This window comes from Mesocricetus auratus, unplaced genomic scaffold (assembly GCF_017639785.1).
Source record: "Mesocricetus auratus isolate SY011 unplaced genomic scaffold, BCM_Maur_2.0 Super-Scaffold_100020, whole genome shotgun sequence".
Taxonomy (NCBI): Eukaryota; Metazoa; Chordata; class Mammalia; order Rodentia; family Cricetidae; genus Mesocricetus; species Mesocricetus auratus.
Window position 1 is genome coordinate 6,821,194 of NW_024429201.1, and position 18,443 is coordinate 6,839,636.

Here is an 18,443-nt window from a genome sequence, read left to right on the forward strand (position 1 = left end):
GAGGACTGGAGTTCAGCTCTCCATAAACCCACATCAGTGCCAAGTTGGCCTACAATTCCAGTCTTGGAAGGGAGAGATGGGATCCCAGAGCAATGTGATTGGCAAAACAAGTCAAATCTGTGAGCTCTGAGTTTGACTGAGAGACTCTGCTTCCACAAAGAGGTAAGAACAATTGAAGATAATTCCCAACACACACACACACACACACACACACACACACACACGGAAAATGGAAGAAAAAAAAGACAAAACCTGGAGAGGTGAAAACAACTGTGTCAGAGAGAGAAAGGGAGATGGGAAGGATTTCATGGATAGTCTTTAATTTATATACCATCTGACTATTATTTTAGTACAACTTCCTATAAAACCTTTACCTAAGTGAAATTTCAGGAGATGTGAATGATGATTCTAAGGTCAGTGCTTTCTAACAAAACAGTGTTCCCTCCCAACTTCCCAGTTCTCAGGACATTAGCCAAGAGCAGCAATGTTTATATTCTAACTGCCATTAACTTTTATTACAAAAACAATACAGTTAAAAAGGATTGATTACAAGTATTTATATTTTAAAGTGTGTGTGTGTGTGTGTGTGTGCATGTATGTACAGGAGCCCAGGTGTCCACAGAGGTAAGAAAAGGGTGTTGGATTCTTTGGAGCTAGAGTTCCAAGCAGTTTTGAGCTGTCCAATGTGGGTGTTGGGAACTGAACTTGGGTTCTCTGCAAGAATAGCTCACACACTTAAAGGCTGAGTCATTGCTTTAGTTCCCAAAATTATCAGTTTTTTGAAAAATGTTATTGAGTGGAAAGATGTCTGTTGACATAAAAAAAATGGCCAAGTTTAATAGTTGTTTTATCATAAAGTTTTCTTCTAAATAGATCCATACCATTGGACCACGAGATCCTGGAGACAAAGACTGTTTTTTTCATCTTATACTCCAATACTACCTAGTGCAATACTGGACACAGCAGGAACTTGTAGGATAAAATGCAGGCATGACCTGGCAGCCGGCCTACCTGGCACACTGTGTTTCTAAATAAGAAGCATGGCACACCCCGCCCCTGAAGTCGGAACACTGAATTCTGAAGTGGGCGTTAGTAACTGGTAGCTGGCCCGTGGACACGTCTGCACTCTCTATGTCTCTTTTTATGTGCTTCTTTCCCATAGAGACCCTTGTGTTATGAGCACTCACTATCCAATCTGAGGGAATGTGCTAAACAATCACAGTCCATAGACATCTACTGTGGAAGCGGTTGCTCACATGCATGATGCCATTTCCAGAATGGTTCTTCTTCATGCCCTTAACCCACCTGAAGGTATTGTGGTCTTGCCAGGGGACACCCTGGTAATGGTGGCAGTGACTCGATATAGATAAAACACACTACTTCTAGATGCCAGCATCTGTGCTAAGCACCGAGTGTCATTTCATCTGATCCACATAAAACCTTAATGTAGCTGCAGTCCTTTTCTTTATAGTTGAGTTTAAGTCACAAAACTTTTACACGGTGAGTAGTTTGTGAAGGCAATATTCCAACCTTCAAACAAAGTCTTTCTGGTGTCAAATTGTGTTTACTTAGCTACTATGGTGAAAAGTTTACTAGTCTCCAGGTTTTTAAACCAAATTTAATAATGAAAAAAAAAGAGAGGCAAAAAGGAGTATCAAAGAATAGAACATGAAAGCACAACCAGAGATCTGAGAAAACACACGCCTGTGAAGAGACTGTTACATGTACTCAGCACACACTAGGGACAGCTCAGACAGGAGCTGCGTGTCTGTTTTCATATGGGAATACTGATGAACAGAAAGGACATTTGTATTCGAAAGCAGTCGAGGTGCAGCATGATCTGGAAGACATACTGCCCACAAATATCATGCACATATTGGGGCTAGCTATTCTTTGAAGCTCATGTCATCTCGGTATCGGGAAAAGGCATCTTTTGGAAAATTATGGTGACTGAGTATGATGGTACCTGTTTGTGACCTCAGCGATTGGGAGATAGAGAAAGGAGAATTGGGGGTTCAAAGTCACCCTCAGCTCCATAGTGACTTTGAGGCCACCCTAGGCTACACTGAGACCCTGTCCTGATAGTGGTGGAGGAAGAGGCTCCAAGCAAAGAGTATGTTCGGAAAGAGATAAAAGCACAGTATGAGGAGGTAATAATCTGTGTCAAGAAGCCTGCAGCAGCCTCTGCTTCATAACTAAGCAATGGCTGGAACTGAGGACTAAAGACAGGTAGAATGTCAACTCCCAACAAGGACTAGATTTACAACAAAGTCAAAAGTAACCCTAGGAACACTTCTGCTTGGCAAACACAGTTTATTTGTTCCATGTACTGGTCATAGTGAAAATACCACCCTATAGAGCATTCGCTAAGAAAAATGACAGACAATAGCCACACAGATCTACCCCAAACTTTTACACAAAAACTTCTGATGTGTAGCCAAGTCTCTGCAGACTCAGACAAGAAGAAAAAGTCATAGCAAATGAGATGGAAGATATGCTGAATCACTTTAAAGACCAAAGCGGGGCAACGATGAGATCAAACAACAAAACCACACAGAAAGCTCTGCATGAGGTCTGTCAACAAAAACCATCAGGTATGTGGAACCCACATATCTACATAGACTGTATCTTGATGATAAGTTCATTTCCACCCCTCTAATATTTTTCTGGTCAAATATGCTTCAGGTTATTAAAATGATATACAGTTCAGATACACGCATACAAACTTACGTTTAGTGACAAAAGTTTGGAGAGGGAAAGTCAGACTTGGAAAGCTGGGCCATTATGCCAGTGCAGCTGTGCCTGGGAGGGAAGGGGTCAGGTCCAGCTTTGAGAACACTGGGGGGCAAGACTAGCTTTTTACTTTCAAATGTCTTCACAACTCTCAGATTTTTTTGACTTTAATTCCCCCCAAATTTTGTATCTTGCTATTAACTGAGCATTTTTCAGTCAATTATTTAGTGAAAGCTCTTAAAAGGTGTAACCATTAAATAACTCAAGTAATATAGTATTTGTTTAGCTTAATTTGTGCCAATATAAAAGCCAGTTTCAGTATAAATCAAGACACTATATATTTCCATACATTTAGAGTAGCTAGGATGCTGCTGGCACATAGTACTTCATAAATGTTCATTTTCTTTGTAGTGACTAACATTTTTAAAAAACGAAGTGTAACTGCTGTTTACAAAAAAGTTAGAACAGGGCCAGCAGGGAAAGGCACTTGTTGCTAAGCCTCACGGCCTGAGCTCAGTCCTCAGGACAGGCATGAAGGAAGTGCGAACTGACTCCTCAAATTTCTTTTCTGACCTCTCTGTGCACACTGGACATTTGTACACACACAAAATAGTTTTAGAAAACTAAAACCTGTGCTCTCTTCGGCAGCACATATACTAAAATTGGAATGATACAGAGAAGATTAGCATGGCCCCGGCGCAAGGATGACACGCAAGTTCGTGAAGCGTTCCATATTTTTATGTTCCATATTTTTATGTACAAACGTATTTTTATGTTTATAATAGCCAGAACTTGGAAGCAACCTAGATGCCCCTCAACCGAAGAGTGGATAGGGAAAATGTGGTACATTTACACAATGGAGTACTATTCAGAGGAAAAAACAATGGAATCCTGAGATTTGCAGGCAAATGGATGACACTAGAAGAAACCATCCTGAGTGAGGTAACACAGTCACAAAAAGAGAAACATGGCATGTACTCTCTCATATATGGAATTTAGACATAGATCTGGGGAATGCCAGCCTAGAATCCCATGGTCAGAGAGTCTGGGAAACAAACTTCATTCAGTGGCTGATGGAAGCAGAGGCAGACTCCCACGGCTAAACACTGAACTGAACTCAAGAAAGCCAGTAACAGAGAGGGAGGACTGATGACCAAAGGAGTTAAGACTGGGCTGGTTTAACCCCAGAAACAGCTGACCTGACAAGGGTTAACTCTTGAATCCCAGGCTGATGCCTGGGAATCCAGCATGGGACTGATCAAGACCCCCTGAATGTGCGTGCCAGTGAGGAGGCCTAGGTAATCTATTGAGCCTTGGGCAGTAGATCAGTACTCATCCCGAGTATACACATGGACTTTGGACTCCCATCCAACAATCTGAGATGAACTCTCACCCTGAACTCTTGGGGGGAGGGTCTAGGCCCTGCCCTGGATGAAATGACAGTCTATGGACACCCCCATGGAGGGCCTCACCCTCCCTGGGGAAATGAGGGGATAATGGGGGAGTTGGGGGAGGGTACGGGAGGAGGGGAGGGAAAGGGAGAGGGACCTGGAACTGACTTGTGAAGCAACCATGTTTCTAATCTAAATTTAAACTTAAAAAAAAAATTAATAATAAAAAAAGAAAACTAAAACCTAAAAAACCCAAAACTTTAAAAGTTAGACCATCACTTCATACTGTAGTTTTAGTTAAGACAATTAAAAGAAAAAAATCCATTTAAACACCAGCCTATAAGTATTTCTTTAAAAAATATCTCCCATAAGTGACAAAAGCTGAAGACAGATTTTAGTAGTGCACTTAATATTCACACTAGTTTTACCAAGCCCCCGCTGACCAACTCAGCAGAAGGAGAACTCATGGGGTCCAGCATTCTACTTTGTTCTGGGTGCACTGCTGGCTCTTAAACCCACGCCTCACAAGTGCTAAGCAGGCGCTGTACCACTGACCACATCTGAAGGGTCCTGACTGTTCTAATAAGACAGACAGAGACTGCCTCAGCCCTGGGGCAAGGAACGTAGGCGCCCATGTCCCTATCCAGTTCTCGGCTTCCCGTGAAGAGACATGCGCCCTTTCAAATGAAAATGAATTCTACTTGAGACTTTTGGGAGCAGAGGTTAAGCACTGACAGGCAGTCTCTTTATGCAGTGCAACACGGCACAGGTTACTGTGCAGCTGGAGGCTGGGGATATCAATCACAGAGAGAAATTATGATGGTTGGGTAAGCTTTGACAAATTCTGTCAAAACATTAAACTGTATTTGCTACACATGGAGAAGGGAATGAAAAAATATTAAAATCGGTGCTTATTTAGCATTGTAATTTTAAAAAGTCAGCAACAAAGGGCCTGGGAATGTAGCTTAGTTTTTTAGCACTTGCCCACGTGCACAGGGCCCTAGGTTCAATACCCAGGATTGCAATAAATGAACAAATAAAGAAATGAATGAATCGGAAGCAATGGACATTAGAATGCTTTGTTTTTTAAATTTAAGAGTAGCTTGAACTACACTTCCCCCTCCATGACCTGGTTTTTAAGTGTAAGGTCTCCTGTAGCCCAGGCTGGCCTGAAACTCACTATGGAGCTAAGGGCGACCCTGAATTTCCTGACCCTCCTGTCTCCACCTCCCTAGTGTTGGATTGCAGATGTAAGGTGCAAGGTTGGGCTAACATCTGCATCCTTTTGGAGAATATGTAGCAAGCATCTTTTCAATACCTTAGTGACATGTCATGCTCTAGCTTTCCATGGCTTCTAACTTTTCATCCTTGTGCTTTCAATAATGTGTGTTACCTCCAAGAACTCTTTTAATGTGAAGTTTCCTGACAGTGTCACTCCTGCTGTGACATCTTTCTTCTTGTCTTGAAAACCGGTTTCCAAATGTCCTTACCCTAAACTCTTCTGGCTGTGTATCTGAAGTCTCTCAAATGGAAGTGGTCTCAACATTTCCATAAGCGGCTATTTCTTTTATACTCTACTTATGTCTGAATGAAATTTCATTTTATCATTGCCATTTTTGATTATTGCATTTCACCCTTTTTGTTACTAATTTTATAAGCCTCCTTTCAGCTATCAACTTTATAAATTATCATGTTTATTGCTGAGGGAGCAACACAATTATCTCTTCTGTAGACTGTGAATGACGCACAAGTTGCCAAATGCTGGCTGACATTGAAAGAGAAGAAAGAAAAGAAAAAACAAAAAACAAAGAAAGAAATGACTTTGCTAGTAAACTACTTTTTGTGTTTTTTTTTTTTTAAACTTGGTCTTACATAGTTCAGACTGGCCTTAAATTCACTATGTAGTGGCAGATGACCTTCAACTCCTGATTTTCCTGTCTAGCACTTAGAAAATGGAGGAAGGTCGGGCTTTTGATTTCACATTTTTACTTTTAATGTAGACATTTATAGCTGTACATGTCCCTCTAAATATAGCTTTAGGGACAATTCCATAAGCTTTGGTATTCTGAATTTTTATTTTTCAGTAACCTTCATTTTTTTTTTTTTGGTGACTTCCTCCTTGATTCATTTGTTGTATAGGCAGATGCTGGTTAACTTTTATTTATTTGTAAATTCCCAAATGTGAGTTGTTAGTTTGTACTTTCACTCCTTTATGGCTACAGAACTTGGCATAATTTTCTTTTGCCTTTATTGACACTTGTTTTGTGACCTAGTGTGTGCCCTGTCTTGGAAGGCGTTCCTGAGTATTTGAAAGGAATATACATTTTGATACCAAGAGGACTTTTATAAACATCGATTAGATCAAGTAGGTTCATGGCATTTTTAATGCTTTTTACACTTGTTTTTTTTTTTTTTGTCTATCTGTTCTACCAGTTATTAAGGAGGAGGGAAGAACATTTCTAGTTATAACTGTGGATTTGTCTACTTTCCGTTTGTTGTTACTTCATTTATTTTAATTTTAATTACATTTTATTTAGCAGTGTGTGTGTGTGAACACACATGTGCCACAGTGTGTGAAGGTCAGAAGACAACTCTCCAAGGTCAGTGGATCCCAGGACTGAACTCAGGTTGTCAGACTTGGCAGCAAGCGCCTTTACCCACTGTGCTGTTCTGTAGGCCCACTTCATGACTTTTAAAGTTCTATCACTGGGGCAATATAGGCTCTGGATTATTATATTCTCTCTCTGTCTTCCTTCCTTCCTTCCTTCCTTCCTTCCTTCCTTCCTTCCTTCCTTCCTTCCTTCCTTCCTTCCTTTTCTTTCTTTCTCTTCCTTTCTTTCTCTCTTTCTCTTCCTTCCTTTCTTTCTTCAAGAGAGAACAATTGTATTTCAATGAATAATTTCTGTATAACTTGACATTAAAGCAAAGCAAACAGAGAACACAAGCACTTCCTTTGCAATGCATGATGACTTGCTTATAGACTCATTCACAAATAAGCTTATGAAAACTAACAGACGTAAGATGGAAAGTAAAAAAAAGAGCACAAATGAAGAACATTATGATCTCATAGTATCAACTAGACAGTACTTTATTTGTAATATTACATTATAAGTAACTAAGAATAACTACTGTTAACTAATATTTTTATAATTGTAGTAAATGGCCAAATCTAATTCAAACACAATATGCACTTATTCCTATTAGGTATTTACTCAAATGTAGATTTTATATATGTTGTCATGGCATTTCCAAGTGAGTCAGTCCATAAGGATCACAATATAATCACTCCTCTTTGGTTCTGACATTATCATTTGTGCTGCTAGTAACACAGGTGAGCTAATTTGTTATAGTATGCAAAGCTATAGCTTTATATTTAAAGTTTCTTAAGGATAACATATAATTCATTTTATTTATTTATTTATTTATTTTTGGTTTTATTAGACAGGGTTTCTCTGTATTGTTTCGGAGGCTGTCAGTCCAGCCGGGCCTCAAACTCACAGAGATCCGCCTGCCTCTGCCTCCCGAGTGCTGGGATTAATTTTATTTTATTTTAACAAATCTGACAGTTCTCCATTGTCATGCTTCGATCATTTATATTTAGTGTAATCATCAACGTAACTGGGTTTAAATCTCCCATCTTGCTACTTAGTTTCTTTTTCACATTTATTTTTTGTTCTTCTTTTCTTGTCTCCTTTAATATCTTCATTTTTATTATTATTGGAGTGTTATTAGCTATACCTCTTTACTTTTTAAGTAGATTCTTTATAGCAGTCTGGCAAACTCTGGTCTATGGATCAAATCTGACCCACTGTTTCTGTAAATGAAGCTTTATTGTTTATCTATTGTCTGTTGCTATTTTCATTCCACAACTGCTGGCAAAGCCTAAAATAGTTACCATCCAAAAGTTTCATATGTTTGACCACTGATCTATAATTTAAGCTTAAAAATTAAGATGAAGAAACAAATTGCATAATTTTACTCTAAATATAAAGTGTATCAAACATTGATTAAAGTTAATCCTTAGGAAATATCAAGGTCAGTTTCTCAGTGGACAACTCACATTATTTTCTTGGTTCTTGTTGTTTTTCAAGAGTGTGATAATACAATTGTGAATAAAGAAAGCAAGAGTAAGCACTCCAGTCAGCTGTGGAAACTCAAATCTTATCTCTAGGAGAAAAAGAGACAAAAACAAAAATGTTAAAATGACAAGTAGAAAATGAGTATCAAGCACCTATTAAAAACAATCCCCTTTTTATCATCATCATCATCATCATCATCATCATCATCATCATCATCATTTCTCCAGGGAATAAAAACATTCAAGTGTTTACAAAATCCCTCAAGGTGAACATTACACTTGGTCAAAGTACTTAAAAGAGAAAGAAGAAGAAATAGGGTGTATTCTGTGACTTTCTCAGTTATCCCTTGCTAAGATCCCACAATGGGATTTAAATTCAGGGTCTGTCTAGGACTAAAATCTTCTATTCCTCCAATACCTGAGTTTGTCTGGGAAGTTCCTCTAGAAAAGGAATCACAGATGGAGAAGTGGTTACTAAAGCTTCTTGGGTGACAAATCTAAAATGCATTGTGTAAAAATATTACCGGTTAGACTGAGATACAGTTCTCAGTGGGGTACAGTACTTAAAATTTATGCTGTTGAAATTTAATACCAGGACAAATGTTTGAGTCCAGCAGCATGCCAAGTGTGATTCGCTTTTGTTTTTTAAAATACACATAAGCAACTGTAGATTATGTACTCAAGAAAGAAAGATGTTGACAGAATCACAGTGGTTAGTTGACAGAATTTATTTTAAATTAACCACTTAATTTTCTATAATAAGAAATTATTTAAAAATCATATTCTATAACCACTGTAGGCAGGTGATAGGTGAAAAAATTAGCTAATGTGGAATCAGACTACACTTTACTTGGCAATATTGGTAGGTTCTAGGCAAAGCATGTGGTAAAGCAGAGAACAATGTCAGGGGCAGCTTGCTGTAAAGAGCAGGATTGCAGAAAATGTGTAGTCTATTGTTTCGTTTCTTTTCTTTTTGTTTGCTTTTTCTCACTGTCTCAGCCTCTTGAGTTCAACACTCAGGTTGCAGACATGAATCACCATGCCTGGCTTATTCTGTTTGCTATCCTATTTCCTGTCTGTCAGTTTTCATCTATATTTTTTATCTGTAAATGCAATTCACTGTATAGGCAAATTCTTCCTTTGTTAGTTTAAAAAATCTTTTTCTAATAATCTTTCTGAAACACCTCTTAATAAACTGAGATCACTTCTAGTTAGCAACAACATTACAAGTGCATGATGACAAAAGCACTATTTTTGAAAATGATGACAAAATCATGTGCAGATGAATTTACTTGCTGATATTTTTAACAGAGAAATAACTGACAGACTCTTTAGCTGGAATCCAAAGTAAGGCAGCTAAGCAGGAAAAAGAAAAGAAAAGAAGGAAAGGAAATCACCAATCATAGTGGTTCTTGTCTATAATCTTAGCACTTAGCAGGCTGAGTCTCTGGCCAGTCTGGGCTATTCAGTAAATTTCAGATTAGCCTGGGCTAAAGGTTATCCTGTCTCAAAAAGTGCCCTGCCACATAAATATATTTCTTATATAGTAAATGGCGAGAAGCTCTAAGAAAGCAAATCAGCAAAACAGACAATGTAGCCTATGAGTACTTTAATTTTTACATGCCATACATTAAAGCACTCTGATACATTACTGTGGAATTACAGCACTAGATCTCGTTTTAAGTGAGAACCTAAGCAAGGGGGTTGTTAGCTGATGGTTATGGGCTGCAGCCCTCTGGTGTCTGCTGCCCTGATCCTGCACTAGTCATTTTCCCACTGGACAGCTACTAGCCAATCCTGAGCTTGCAGGGTATCAGGGTTTGGGCACATTTGTGTAAATATAGACTATTCTAGAGGCATTGAGGGTCATAGTGGCTGGCCAGGACTTTCTGAGTTTACTTCTGTCCAATACATTTCCTTTTCTTCTCTTCCCTCCTACATATCTCAACTAGGCTTAGTCCTGCTCCTAATCCCTTTAATTTTGCAGAAGCGCTGCACTTACACATTTCTTGCTTTTCTAACCTGATTTTGGTACTTGCTTACTTAAACGGATCCAGTTGGTGTTGGAAGTGTCCGAGAAACTGAGATTTAAGGGGTTTGAGCCCTGGATCATTTACTATGAAGTTTTCAGTTATCATCTGTGCTGTGTTTATGCTAGATCCTAAGGCTCATTTTTGTTTTGAGATGGGATCTATGTAGCCCAGGCTGACCTCAAATCCACTAAGTGCTTGAGAATGACCTTGAACTTCAGGATATTCCTATATCTGCCTCTCTGGGATTAGAGGTGTGAGCCACCATATTCAGTTTTACACAGAGCTGAGGATCAAGTCCGAGGTCTCTTGCATACTAGGTAACCCAAAGATTTTGAGTGTTTCACTGTTGACTGAGAGTGCCTAATGGAGGGGAAGGCACCCCTGACCTTATCCTGTGCTGGGTAGCATTTCATCATGTCAGCTTCACTCCAAATTCTATTTTCAAGCACGGAACTATAGGACTATTCTTCCTTCTCTCTACTGGTCTTCTGAGGACAAAAGCCTATCTTTCAAGTGTGGGAGGGGGAGGAGAGAGTCATAACTGGCCTTTCGAGTTATATTTAGCTTAAAAGAGAAGGCTTTTTAGTCTCGTTCTTGCTGTTTAGTACTTCCTACCATTTTCTCAACAAGCATTCTTTCAATTGAGCCATTCAAATTCTCATAATTTCCTAAATGAGTCATGCTACTTCAGGCCTTAACTGTACATGGCATACCTCTCAGAATCCTCCAGTTTCTATTTAGTGATCTCCCTTTGGCCCTTAATAGGTTTCTCTGAGATCATTTCTCTGCCCCCTCTTGATTGCAGTCCTCTGTACTCCAGTGTCCCTGGTGTGCCTCTTCATTCTATGATTATTATTTACCAATTGTTTTACTGCTTAACTGGTATCTCTTGGAGGGCAGTGGGTACTGTTTTACAAAACGCTGTGTGGCATGTAGCAGGAACATTATTGTCAGAACTGACTCTCAGTCATGGATGTGAACAAAATTCTCCTTAAAATTGTTTCTGGAGTTGAGATTATTGATTTTCTCTTTGATTGATCTTTTCCATCTCAAAGCAATCAACTTTTCTATAACAGCTGATGAATTTGCCTTTTCAAATTAAGGCTTTTGAAATTGATTGACACAAATAATTTTTGAACAAAAATTTAAAAACCTGACATTTTTCAGGGTTGTTAATATCCCATTGTACTGATACATCATACTTTAGATACTCACCAGGGACAGACATTGTGTTGCTTCTACTTTTGGAAATTATGAATAATGACTTTATAAACACACACACACACACACACACACACGAAATATGCCTAATATGCCTTTTCAAAGGATATAACATCCAATCTCATGATTAGCATTATACTTCAAGAATATCCCTGGCCTTTGTGTGGCACACATACAAGTACATGCACACAGTAAACTAGTATCTAAAGTCTCTTTGATGTCAGTTTCAAAGAATTGTGAAGGCTTTTTTCTTTTTCTTTTTTTGAGATAGGTCTTTGTGGTGGTTTCAAAGAAAATGACCTCAAAGGGAGTGGCACTATTAGGACATGTGTCTTTGTTGGAGTCAGTATGGCCTTGTTAGAGGAAGTGTGTCACTGTGGGGGTAATCTTTGAGGTCTCCCATGCTCAAGCTATGACACCTGATATGATGCCATGGTCACAGTGTCTCTTCACAGCAAAAGAAACCCTAAGAAAGACAATCTCACTTTGTAGCACAGGCTGACCTCTAACTTGTGACAATGCCTCTGACTCAGCTTCCTGAGTGCTAGGATTAACAGGTGTGAGTGATTTTACCTAGCTCAGAAATGCCATCTTAATTGCAGTATTAAAGTTAATCTGGTAGGGGCTGGAGGTCAAAAGCACTGGCTGGTCTTCCAGAGGTCCTGAGTTCAATTCCCTCCCAGCAACCATCTATAATGAGATCTAGCCTGCAGGGATACAGGGAGGCAGAACACTATCTACATAAATAAATCTTTAAAAAAGACAAAACTTAGCCTGGCATGGTGACACATACCTGTATTCTTAGCACTGTGTAGGTAAATGCAGGAAAAGCAAGAATTGAAGACTATCTTTAGTTGCACAGTACATTAGGCCAGCCTAAGCTACATGAAACTTTGCCCCTTACCCACCGTCCCCTGGGGGGAACCCAAACAAACAAAAACTGTTAAAAGTTAAACAATACTGGGGATGTGCTCAGTCACTGAAGTGCATGGCAAGCATGGAGAGGGAACTGGATTTGGTTCTCAGCACTGCATAAACTAGCTGTGGTGGTTGGTGCCTGCTTATCGCCAACATGGGGATGGGAAGTGCTAAATAACCCTATTTTTAATTTGGATTTGAAAAATCAAGTTCTTATTTTTGTGATTATGACTGAATTCATAATAAGCCATGGAATGTATTATGATTAGTTTCCTTTTACATAAAAACTCTTTTCTTTGACCTACTTTTCTGAAGGGAATAAATAACACGTTCTTTTTTTAGTCCTTTAATTATCTAGTTCATGCTAATTCCTCCTCAAACTTTATTCAACAATTATAAACTCTCCCCTCTCAATCTTTACGACACACCAATCTTTGCACTTTTTCTTTGAAAAATGGCACCGAGGACATCTGTCTACCTCTGGCAATTTGCTCTGGCTTCCCACTTGGCCTGTCCCTACTGTTTTCTAGTTCACCTTCATCATGTCTCTCTTCACCCTTATTTTCATGGGATTTAGGAGGAAGTAAAATAAACACATTTACTTATTCAATAAATATGTCTTTACATCTTTATTATACTGTGTGTGTGGTGTGTGTGTGTGTGTGTGTGTGTGTGTGTGTGTGCGTGACAGTATGGCTGTGGTGGTCAGAAGACAATTTGAGGGAGCTAGTTCTCTCCTCGTACAGTGTAGGTGTGAGGGATCACACTCAGGTCCTCAGGCTTGGCAGCAGGTGCCTTTACCTGTTGAGCTATCTCATTGACCCTCAACACTTATTTCTTATTAGCATTCACTATGTGCCAACAAGTATCATAGGATCTGGGGATACAAAAGTAATACAGAAGTTTAAAGAATATAAATAATACTACTTTTCTTAGAGAGTAATGTTACAGTTAAACGAGATAGATACATAAATAGGAAATTAATTGTTGGTATCTGAATTCAAGAAACCAAAACATTTAGAAATATTTCTGGATAAATCTCCCTTTACTGTAACTTTTGCTATTTTGTGAAGCTTGGGAGCCAAATGGATTAGAATAATTTGGGGCCTCCAAGACTCCAACTCACTAGAATCAGGAATTAGTAACAGATATCACAGGTGCTTGCTATAAGGTTAGTACTGATAAGAGTTTTAAGGAAAAGTTCCAAGAAGCCTGGGCGAGGGTAGGTAGTTAGAGAAGACCTTGCATAACAACAAGGACCATCTGAGCATCTGAGAGAACAGGGAATCTCATATACAGGGAACAATGAATGACAACAGCAAGGAAGCCAGTGCGGTTGCAATCAGTGAGTAAGAGGGAAAGTGGTGGGGATTAAGTCAGAAAGAACAGAGTCAGGTCAGATCAGATCCAAGCACTACCTACTATTCTTTTATTTTTTCTAAGACCTGTCATTCTTAGTGAGATGGGAAATCATTAAAGAGTTCTGTGGGTTCTGGTTTGGTTTTTGTTGTTTTTCATTAAGACAGGTCTTACTAAGTAGTTCAGGCTGGCCTTAAACTACAGATTCTTTCAGGGCTGGCATCACAAATATGCACTACCATATTAGCTTGGGTTGTTTTGCAAATGTAACTCTAGCTGCTGGGTGTAGAATAGCATAGGGTGGAGGAGACAGACAAAATTAATTAGCACTACAATAATCCAGACAAAAGATTAATAGCTTGACATAGTTTTTTTTGGTGGAGATGGTAAGAAGTTATATTCTTAACTGTTTTAAAAGATAAAACAGACACACTCTGTGGATGGGTTGGGTGTGGATGGAAAATGGTCAGACTATACAGTGTTGATCAGAACAACTGGAAAACAGCTTCTGTTTTAAGGTGGGGGGAGGCCACAGAAGAGCAAGTCATGCATGTTGATGGATAGGGATGGACACTGAAACAAACAAACAAACAAACAAGCAAACATTTGGTCTTTGCCAATTTGAGCTTGATACATCCATAAACATCGAAGTAAAGAGAGAGAAGGTGTGAGTTGGACACATGAGAAAGAACTTCATAGGGGATCTGGGCTGGAAGTATAAAATTAGGACTGGTTACCATACAGACAATACATAAAGCCAGTTGGTTGCATGGCATTACTTAGTGGAGAAAGGTCTTTGAGTTAGTAGGAAAGTAGAGTAAATGCTTAAGTAGAGATTTAACCTTTTATCCCCAACTACTACCTGAGAGCAAAGTCGATGATAGACATACTAAAAGGTAAAAGTTTAGAAATAAGAATAATGATCAAGAGAGATGCTCATCAAGTAAAGACTCTTGTTGCTAAACCTGACAACCTAAGTTCCGTACCCAGCGTACCGGCTAGTTTTACATCAACTTGATGCAAGTTAGAGTCATCAGAGAGGAAGGAGCCTCAGTTGAGAAAATGTCTCCAAAAGATCCAGCTGTAAGACATTTTCTTAGTGATTGTTGATGGGGGAGGGCCCAGTCCGTGGTGGGTGCTGCCATCCCTGGGCTGACACCTAGGTTCTATAAGAAAGCAGGCTGAGCAAGCCAGGGGAAGCAAGCCAGTAAGCAGTGTTCCTCCATGGCCTCTGCACCTGCTCCTGCCTCCAGGTTCCTGCTCTGCTTGAGTTCCTGTCCTGACTCCCTTTGGTGATGGACAGCAATGTGGAAGTGTAAGCTAAATGAATCCTTTCCTTCCCAACTTGCTTTTTTGGTCATGGTGTTTCGTTGCAATAATAGCAACCCAATAAACAAAAAGCAATAGAAACCCAATAACCCACAGGTTGAAGGAGAGAACCCTTGACTTTCACAAGCTGTCCTGTGATATCCTCCACACACGGGCTATGGTATGTGCACAAATAAATAAATGTAATAAGTAATTGTAAAAGAAACATGAATACATAAATATCTTTAGAATTGTAAAATGATGGCACTTTTCATGAGGACGGTAAAGGTTTTTCCTCTCCACTGTTCTCTTGATTTTTAATTGGCCTCTCAGAAAACACTTAGGACACATCTCATTCTTCAGTCTTTAAGCATCCTAATGGAAACTACACCTTGTTTAATCTTCGTTATTTCCCCTTCATACCATATAATACTGGATAGTGGAAAATGAATGACTTACCATCTACTTAAGAACTTCTTTTCTGTTTCCCAGATAACTATTTATCCATCCTGGTTATGCACTTTAAAAAATATATTTATTTTATGCTTGATTATGTGTAATTGTGCCTGTGTGTGAGTATGTGCATTTGAGCACAGGTACCAGAGAATACTGATCCCTTGAAGCTGGAGTTACAGGTGGGGGTGTTGACTCCACGCAGGTGCTCAAAAACAAATCTTAGCCCCTTGCAAGGGCAACAAATATTTGTAATTGCTAGGCCATCTCTGTAGTCACACTGGGTATCTATTTTCAGTTTACTAACACAATAGATGTAACATTAAAAACAATATGCTGGACTATTTTAGACAATTAGTGGGAAAACTCAATACTGCCATACTGATGGAAACATCAGTGCTTTTTCTTTTTTTTCAATCTTTCTTTGAGACAGGGTCTCTCACATCTGGCTGTTCTGACATCCAGTTGCCTCAGCTTCCCTAGTGCTGGGATTAGAGGTGTGCACCACCATGCCCTTTCAAGGCTCAGTATTTTGGAAAATCAGTAAAGTCAAATGGTCTAAAACAAGTAGCCATGGTAACATAATCAACAATTTTCAGTGACTACCTACTCTATACAGCTTGAAAACCTAGGAAGGTTATAGCAAAGAAATAGGGAGATAAAGGCCTGATACTTGAACCGAGATTCTAGACTGCTTGATGACTGAAGACTGGAAAGAAAGAAGTCTTTCTAAACCAATAATAGAATTGAGTATTATTTTCTTATGATTAGTTTGTAACAGTCACTTTTTCCCTCCTGGGGGGAACTTTGTACTGTTAACTCTTTGGTATTTCGTGTTTTCTGTCGGCATTGCTCACACACTGGGGCATTTTCAGACTCTGTTCTTCCTTGGTGAAAAGGCTGAAACTCCCTCACAGACACTTTGCTTCCAGCAAATCCTTTCTTGGGGATGGGCAGAGACAGGTCACAAAAAAACCTCGAAGGTTGTGGAGCGATACCCACAGGCCTGGCACTGAAGGCAAATTTTCAATTGTTCCACAAATAAGCCCACACAATCTTGCTGTCTTCTCGCTCCAGGTACTGTTTCCACATTAAGTTGGCTCGGTCATCATCTTTTAATACCGGTTCTTCACACAGAGCCTCTCGCCAGAGAGGTGGCAGGGAACTGGAGCTTCAGATACTCTTGGGCATCCCGTTGGCTGTATGTATCTAGAGAAGGAGGCAACGTATTTGTGGAAGGCAGCCCGAATGGAGTAGGACTTACAGCTTCATATGAGTCAGGGTGCCAGAGGGCACCTACATCTGCAACGGCTTCTGTGAGCTCCTGGACTGGGCCTCTACCAGGCATTTATTGCTAGAAGTCACTTCGAAAGGGCCTTGTGCTGCTCAAACTTTGTAGCATGGAGTTCAGGAAACATGTATGTCCCAGATTTTGGAGGGCAATATGGTAATAGTCACTTTTTAATCTCTTTTTATTTAGTATAATTCATTCATTTCTTCATTGTTTTATTGGTGTTTTTAAAAAATGTCCTATATATTTTAAGCCTGGGTGAAACTAAATTGCCCCATTGTAATCAAGAGGAGAAATGAGACAGGTGCAAAAATCTATTTAAAAATCATAATCTTAACCTGAAAAACAATAAAATTCCAGAAAAATCCATAAGGGGAACCATGATTTTCCTTCCTTCCTTTCCTTCTTTTGTTTTGGAGACAGGGTCTGGCCTTGAACTCACAGCAATCCTACCTGCCTCTGCTTCCTAAATACTGGGTTGAAAGCATGAGCCACCATGCCCAGTCAGGAACAATCATTTTAATGAGCAGTTTTATCAACATGCATAACAATGTTCTAAGTTTCTGACATTCTAAGAACATTTTCCTTAGAAAGCCTAGAGAAGATTTTGATTTTTCAAGTGTACTATAAAATTAATGCCAATAATCAAGTGTCAAGCCGAAAATGATAGAGCCCTGGTTATTCTACTTGCCAGAAATACCGGCTATAGTCCTGTTTTGTTTTGTTTTAATTTTGTTTTTATGAGGCAGCATCTCACTCTATGGCCCAGGCTGGCTTAGAACTCACGGCAGTCCTCTGTTTCAGCCTCACAATTGCTGGGACTGGCAGGCGAGAGCTATCACATTAACCATGTATTACCTGTCTTAGATTAACATTTCACAGTAGTTAACTTAAAGATACGTTATTGCTAGTTAGTTATCTCTTATTTTGACAAACTCACCTGGTACAAAAAATTCTGTTGGCACAAACCAGTGAAATTCCAGATGGAATCCTAAGCGAATAGCTTTCAAGGTAACAATGAAAATCAAATAGAGGACCGACACTGTACCTGTAAGGGACAGACAACCCAGAAACCACTTATCATCTTTGCATATCTTATGGATTACTTTAAAAATCAGGACTGGAGAAATTATCTTCTTTAAAAAAGCTAGATTCTAAAGAATAAAAATTACACTTGTGAGTTATCAAAAAATGAAACAAAAAATGGGATAGTAAGCCTAAAGAGACTAAGATCAAGCAACCTCACTAGTGCTTACTGAATGGGAACTGTTTAATTAACTTAGGAATTCAGTGTAAGCAACAAGCAGACTCCATCACAAAATTATCAGTTATACAAGAGAAAAAGCAAACACACAAACCATGAAACCATGTTTTAAGTGCTGGGAGACACTCATCACACTGGAAAAGCCTGTAAGCTAATTTGAAATGACAAGAAAGTAAAGAGAGAAAAGTAGCTAACATTTGACAAAGGTGACCAAACAGCTATGCGAGCTCTGCCACACAGACTTTTTAGTAGTGTGGAAATTAGAGCAGTGTTATTTTTAATTAACAAATGTTTCCTGTAGCATTGGGAATCAAACTCAGAGCCTTGATATACAACTGTGCAGGTGCCCCCTCAGTGAGTCGTATCTCCAACTCCAGGTCATTCATTACAGAGG

The 18,443-nt window shown here is 39.2% G+C and overlaps 1 protein-coding gene and 1 non-coding gene across 11 annotated transcripts in view; one reads left to right on the forward strand and one right to left on the reverse strand.

The window, feature by feature from the left end:
* Slc38a9 (solute carrier family 38 member 9) overlaps positions 1 to 18,443 on the reverse strand; it is a 76,888-nt gene that overhangs the window by 10,242 nt on the left and 48,203 nt on the right. For all 10 annotated transcript variants that reach the window (XR_005869855.1, XM_040728963.1, XM_040728970.1 and 7 more), the window contains 2 exons: positions 17,726 to 17,833; positions 8,185 to 8,291 (listed from right to left, as the gene is read on the reverse strand). Coding sequence is in view for 9 of the 10 variants with exons in the window: in XM_040728963.1 (XP_040584897.1) it covers positions 8,185 to 8,291; positions 17,726 to 17,833 (215 nt within the window). In the remaining variant the exon portion in view is untranslated. The remainder of the gene's footprint in view (positions 1 to 8,184; positions 8,292 to 17,725; positions 17,834 to 18,443) is intronic.
* Positions 3,366 to 3,472, forward strand: LOC121133219. Its single transcript, XR_005870013.1, has one exon. It is a non-coding gene; the product is annotated as a U6 spliceosomal RNA (small nuclear RNA).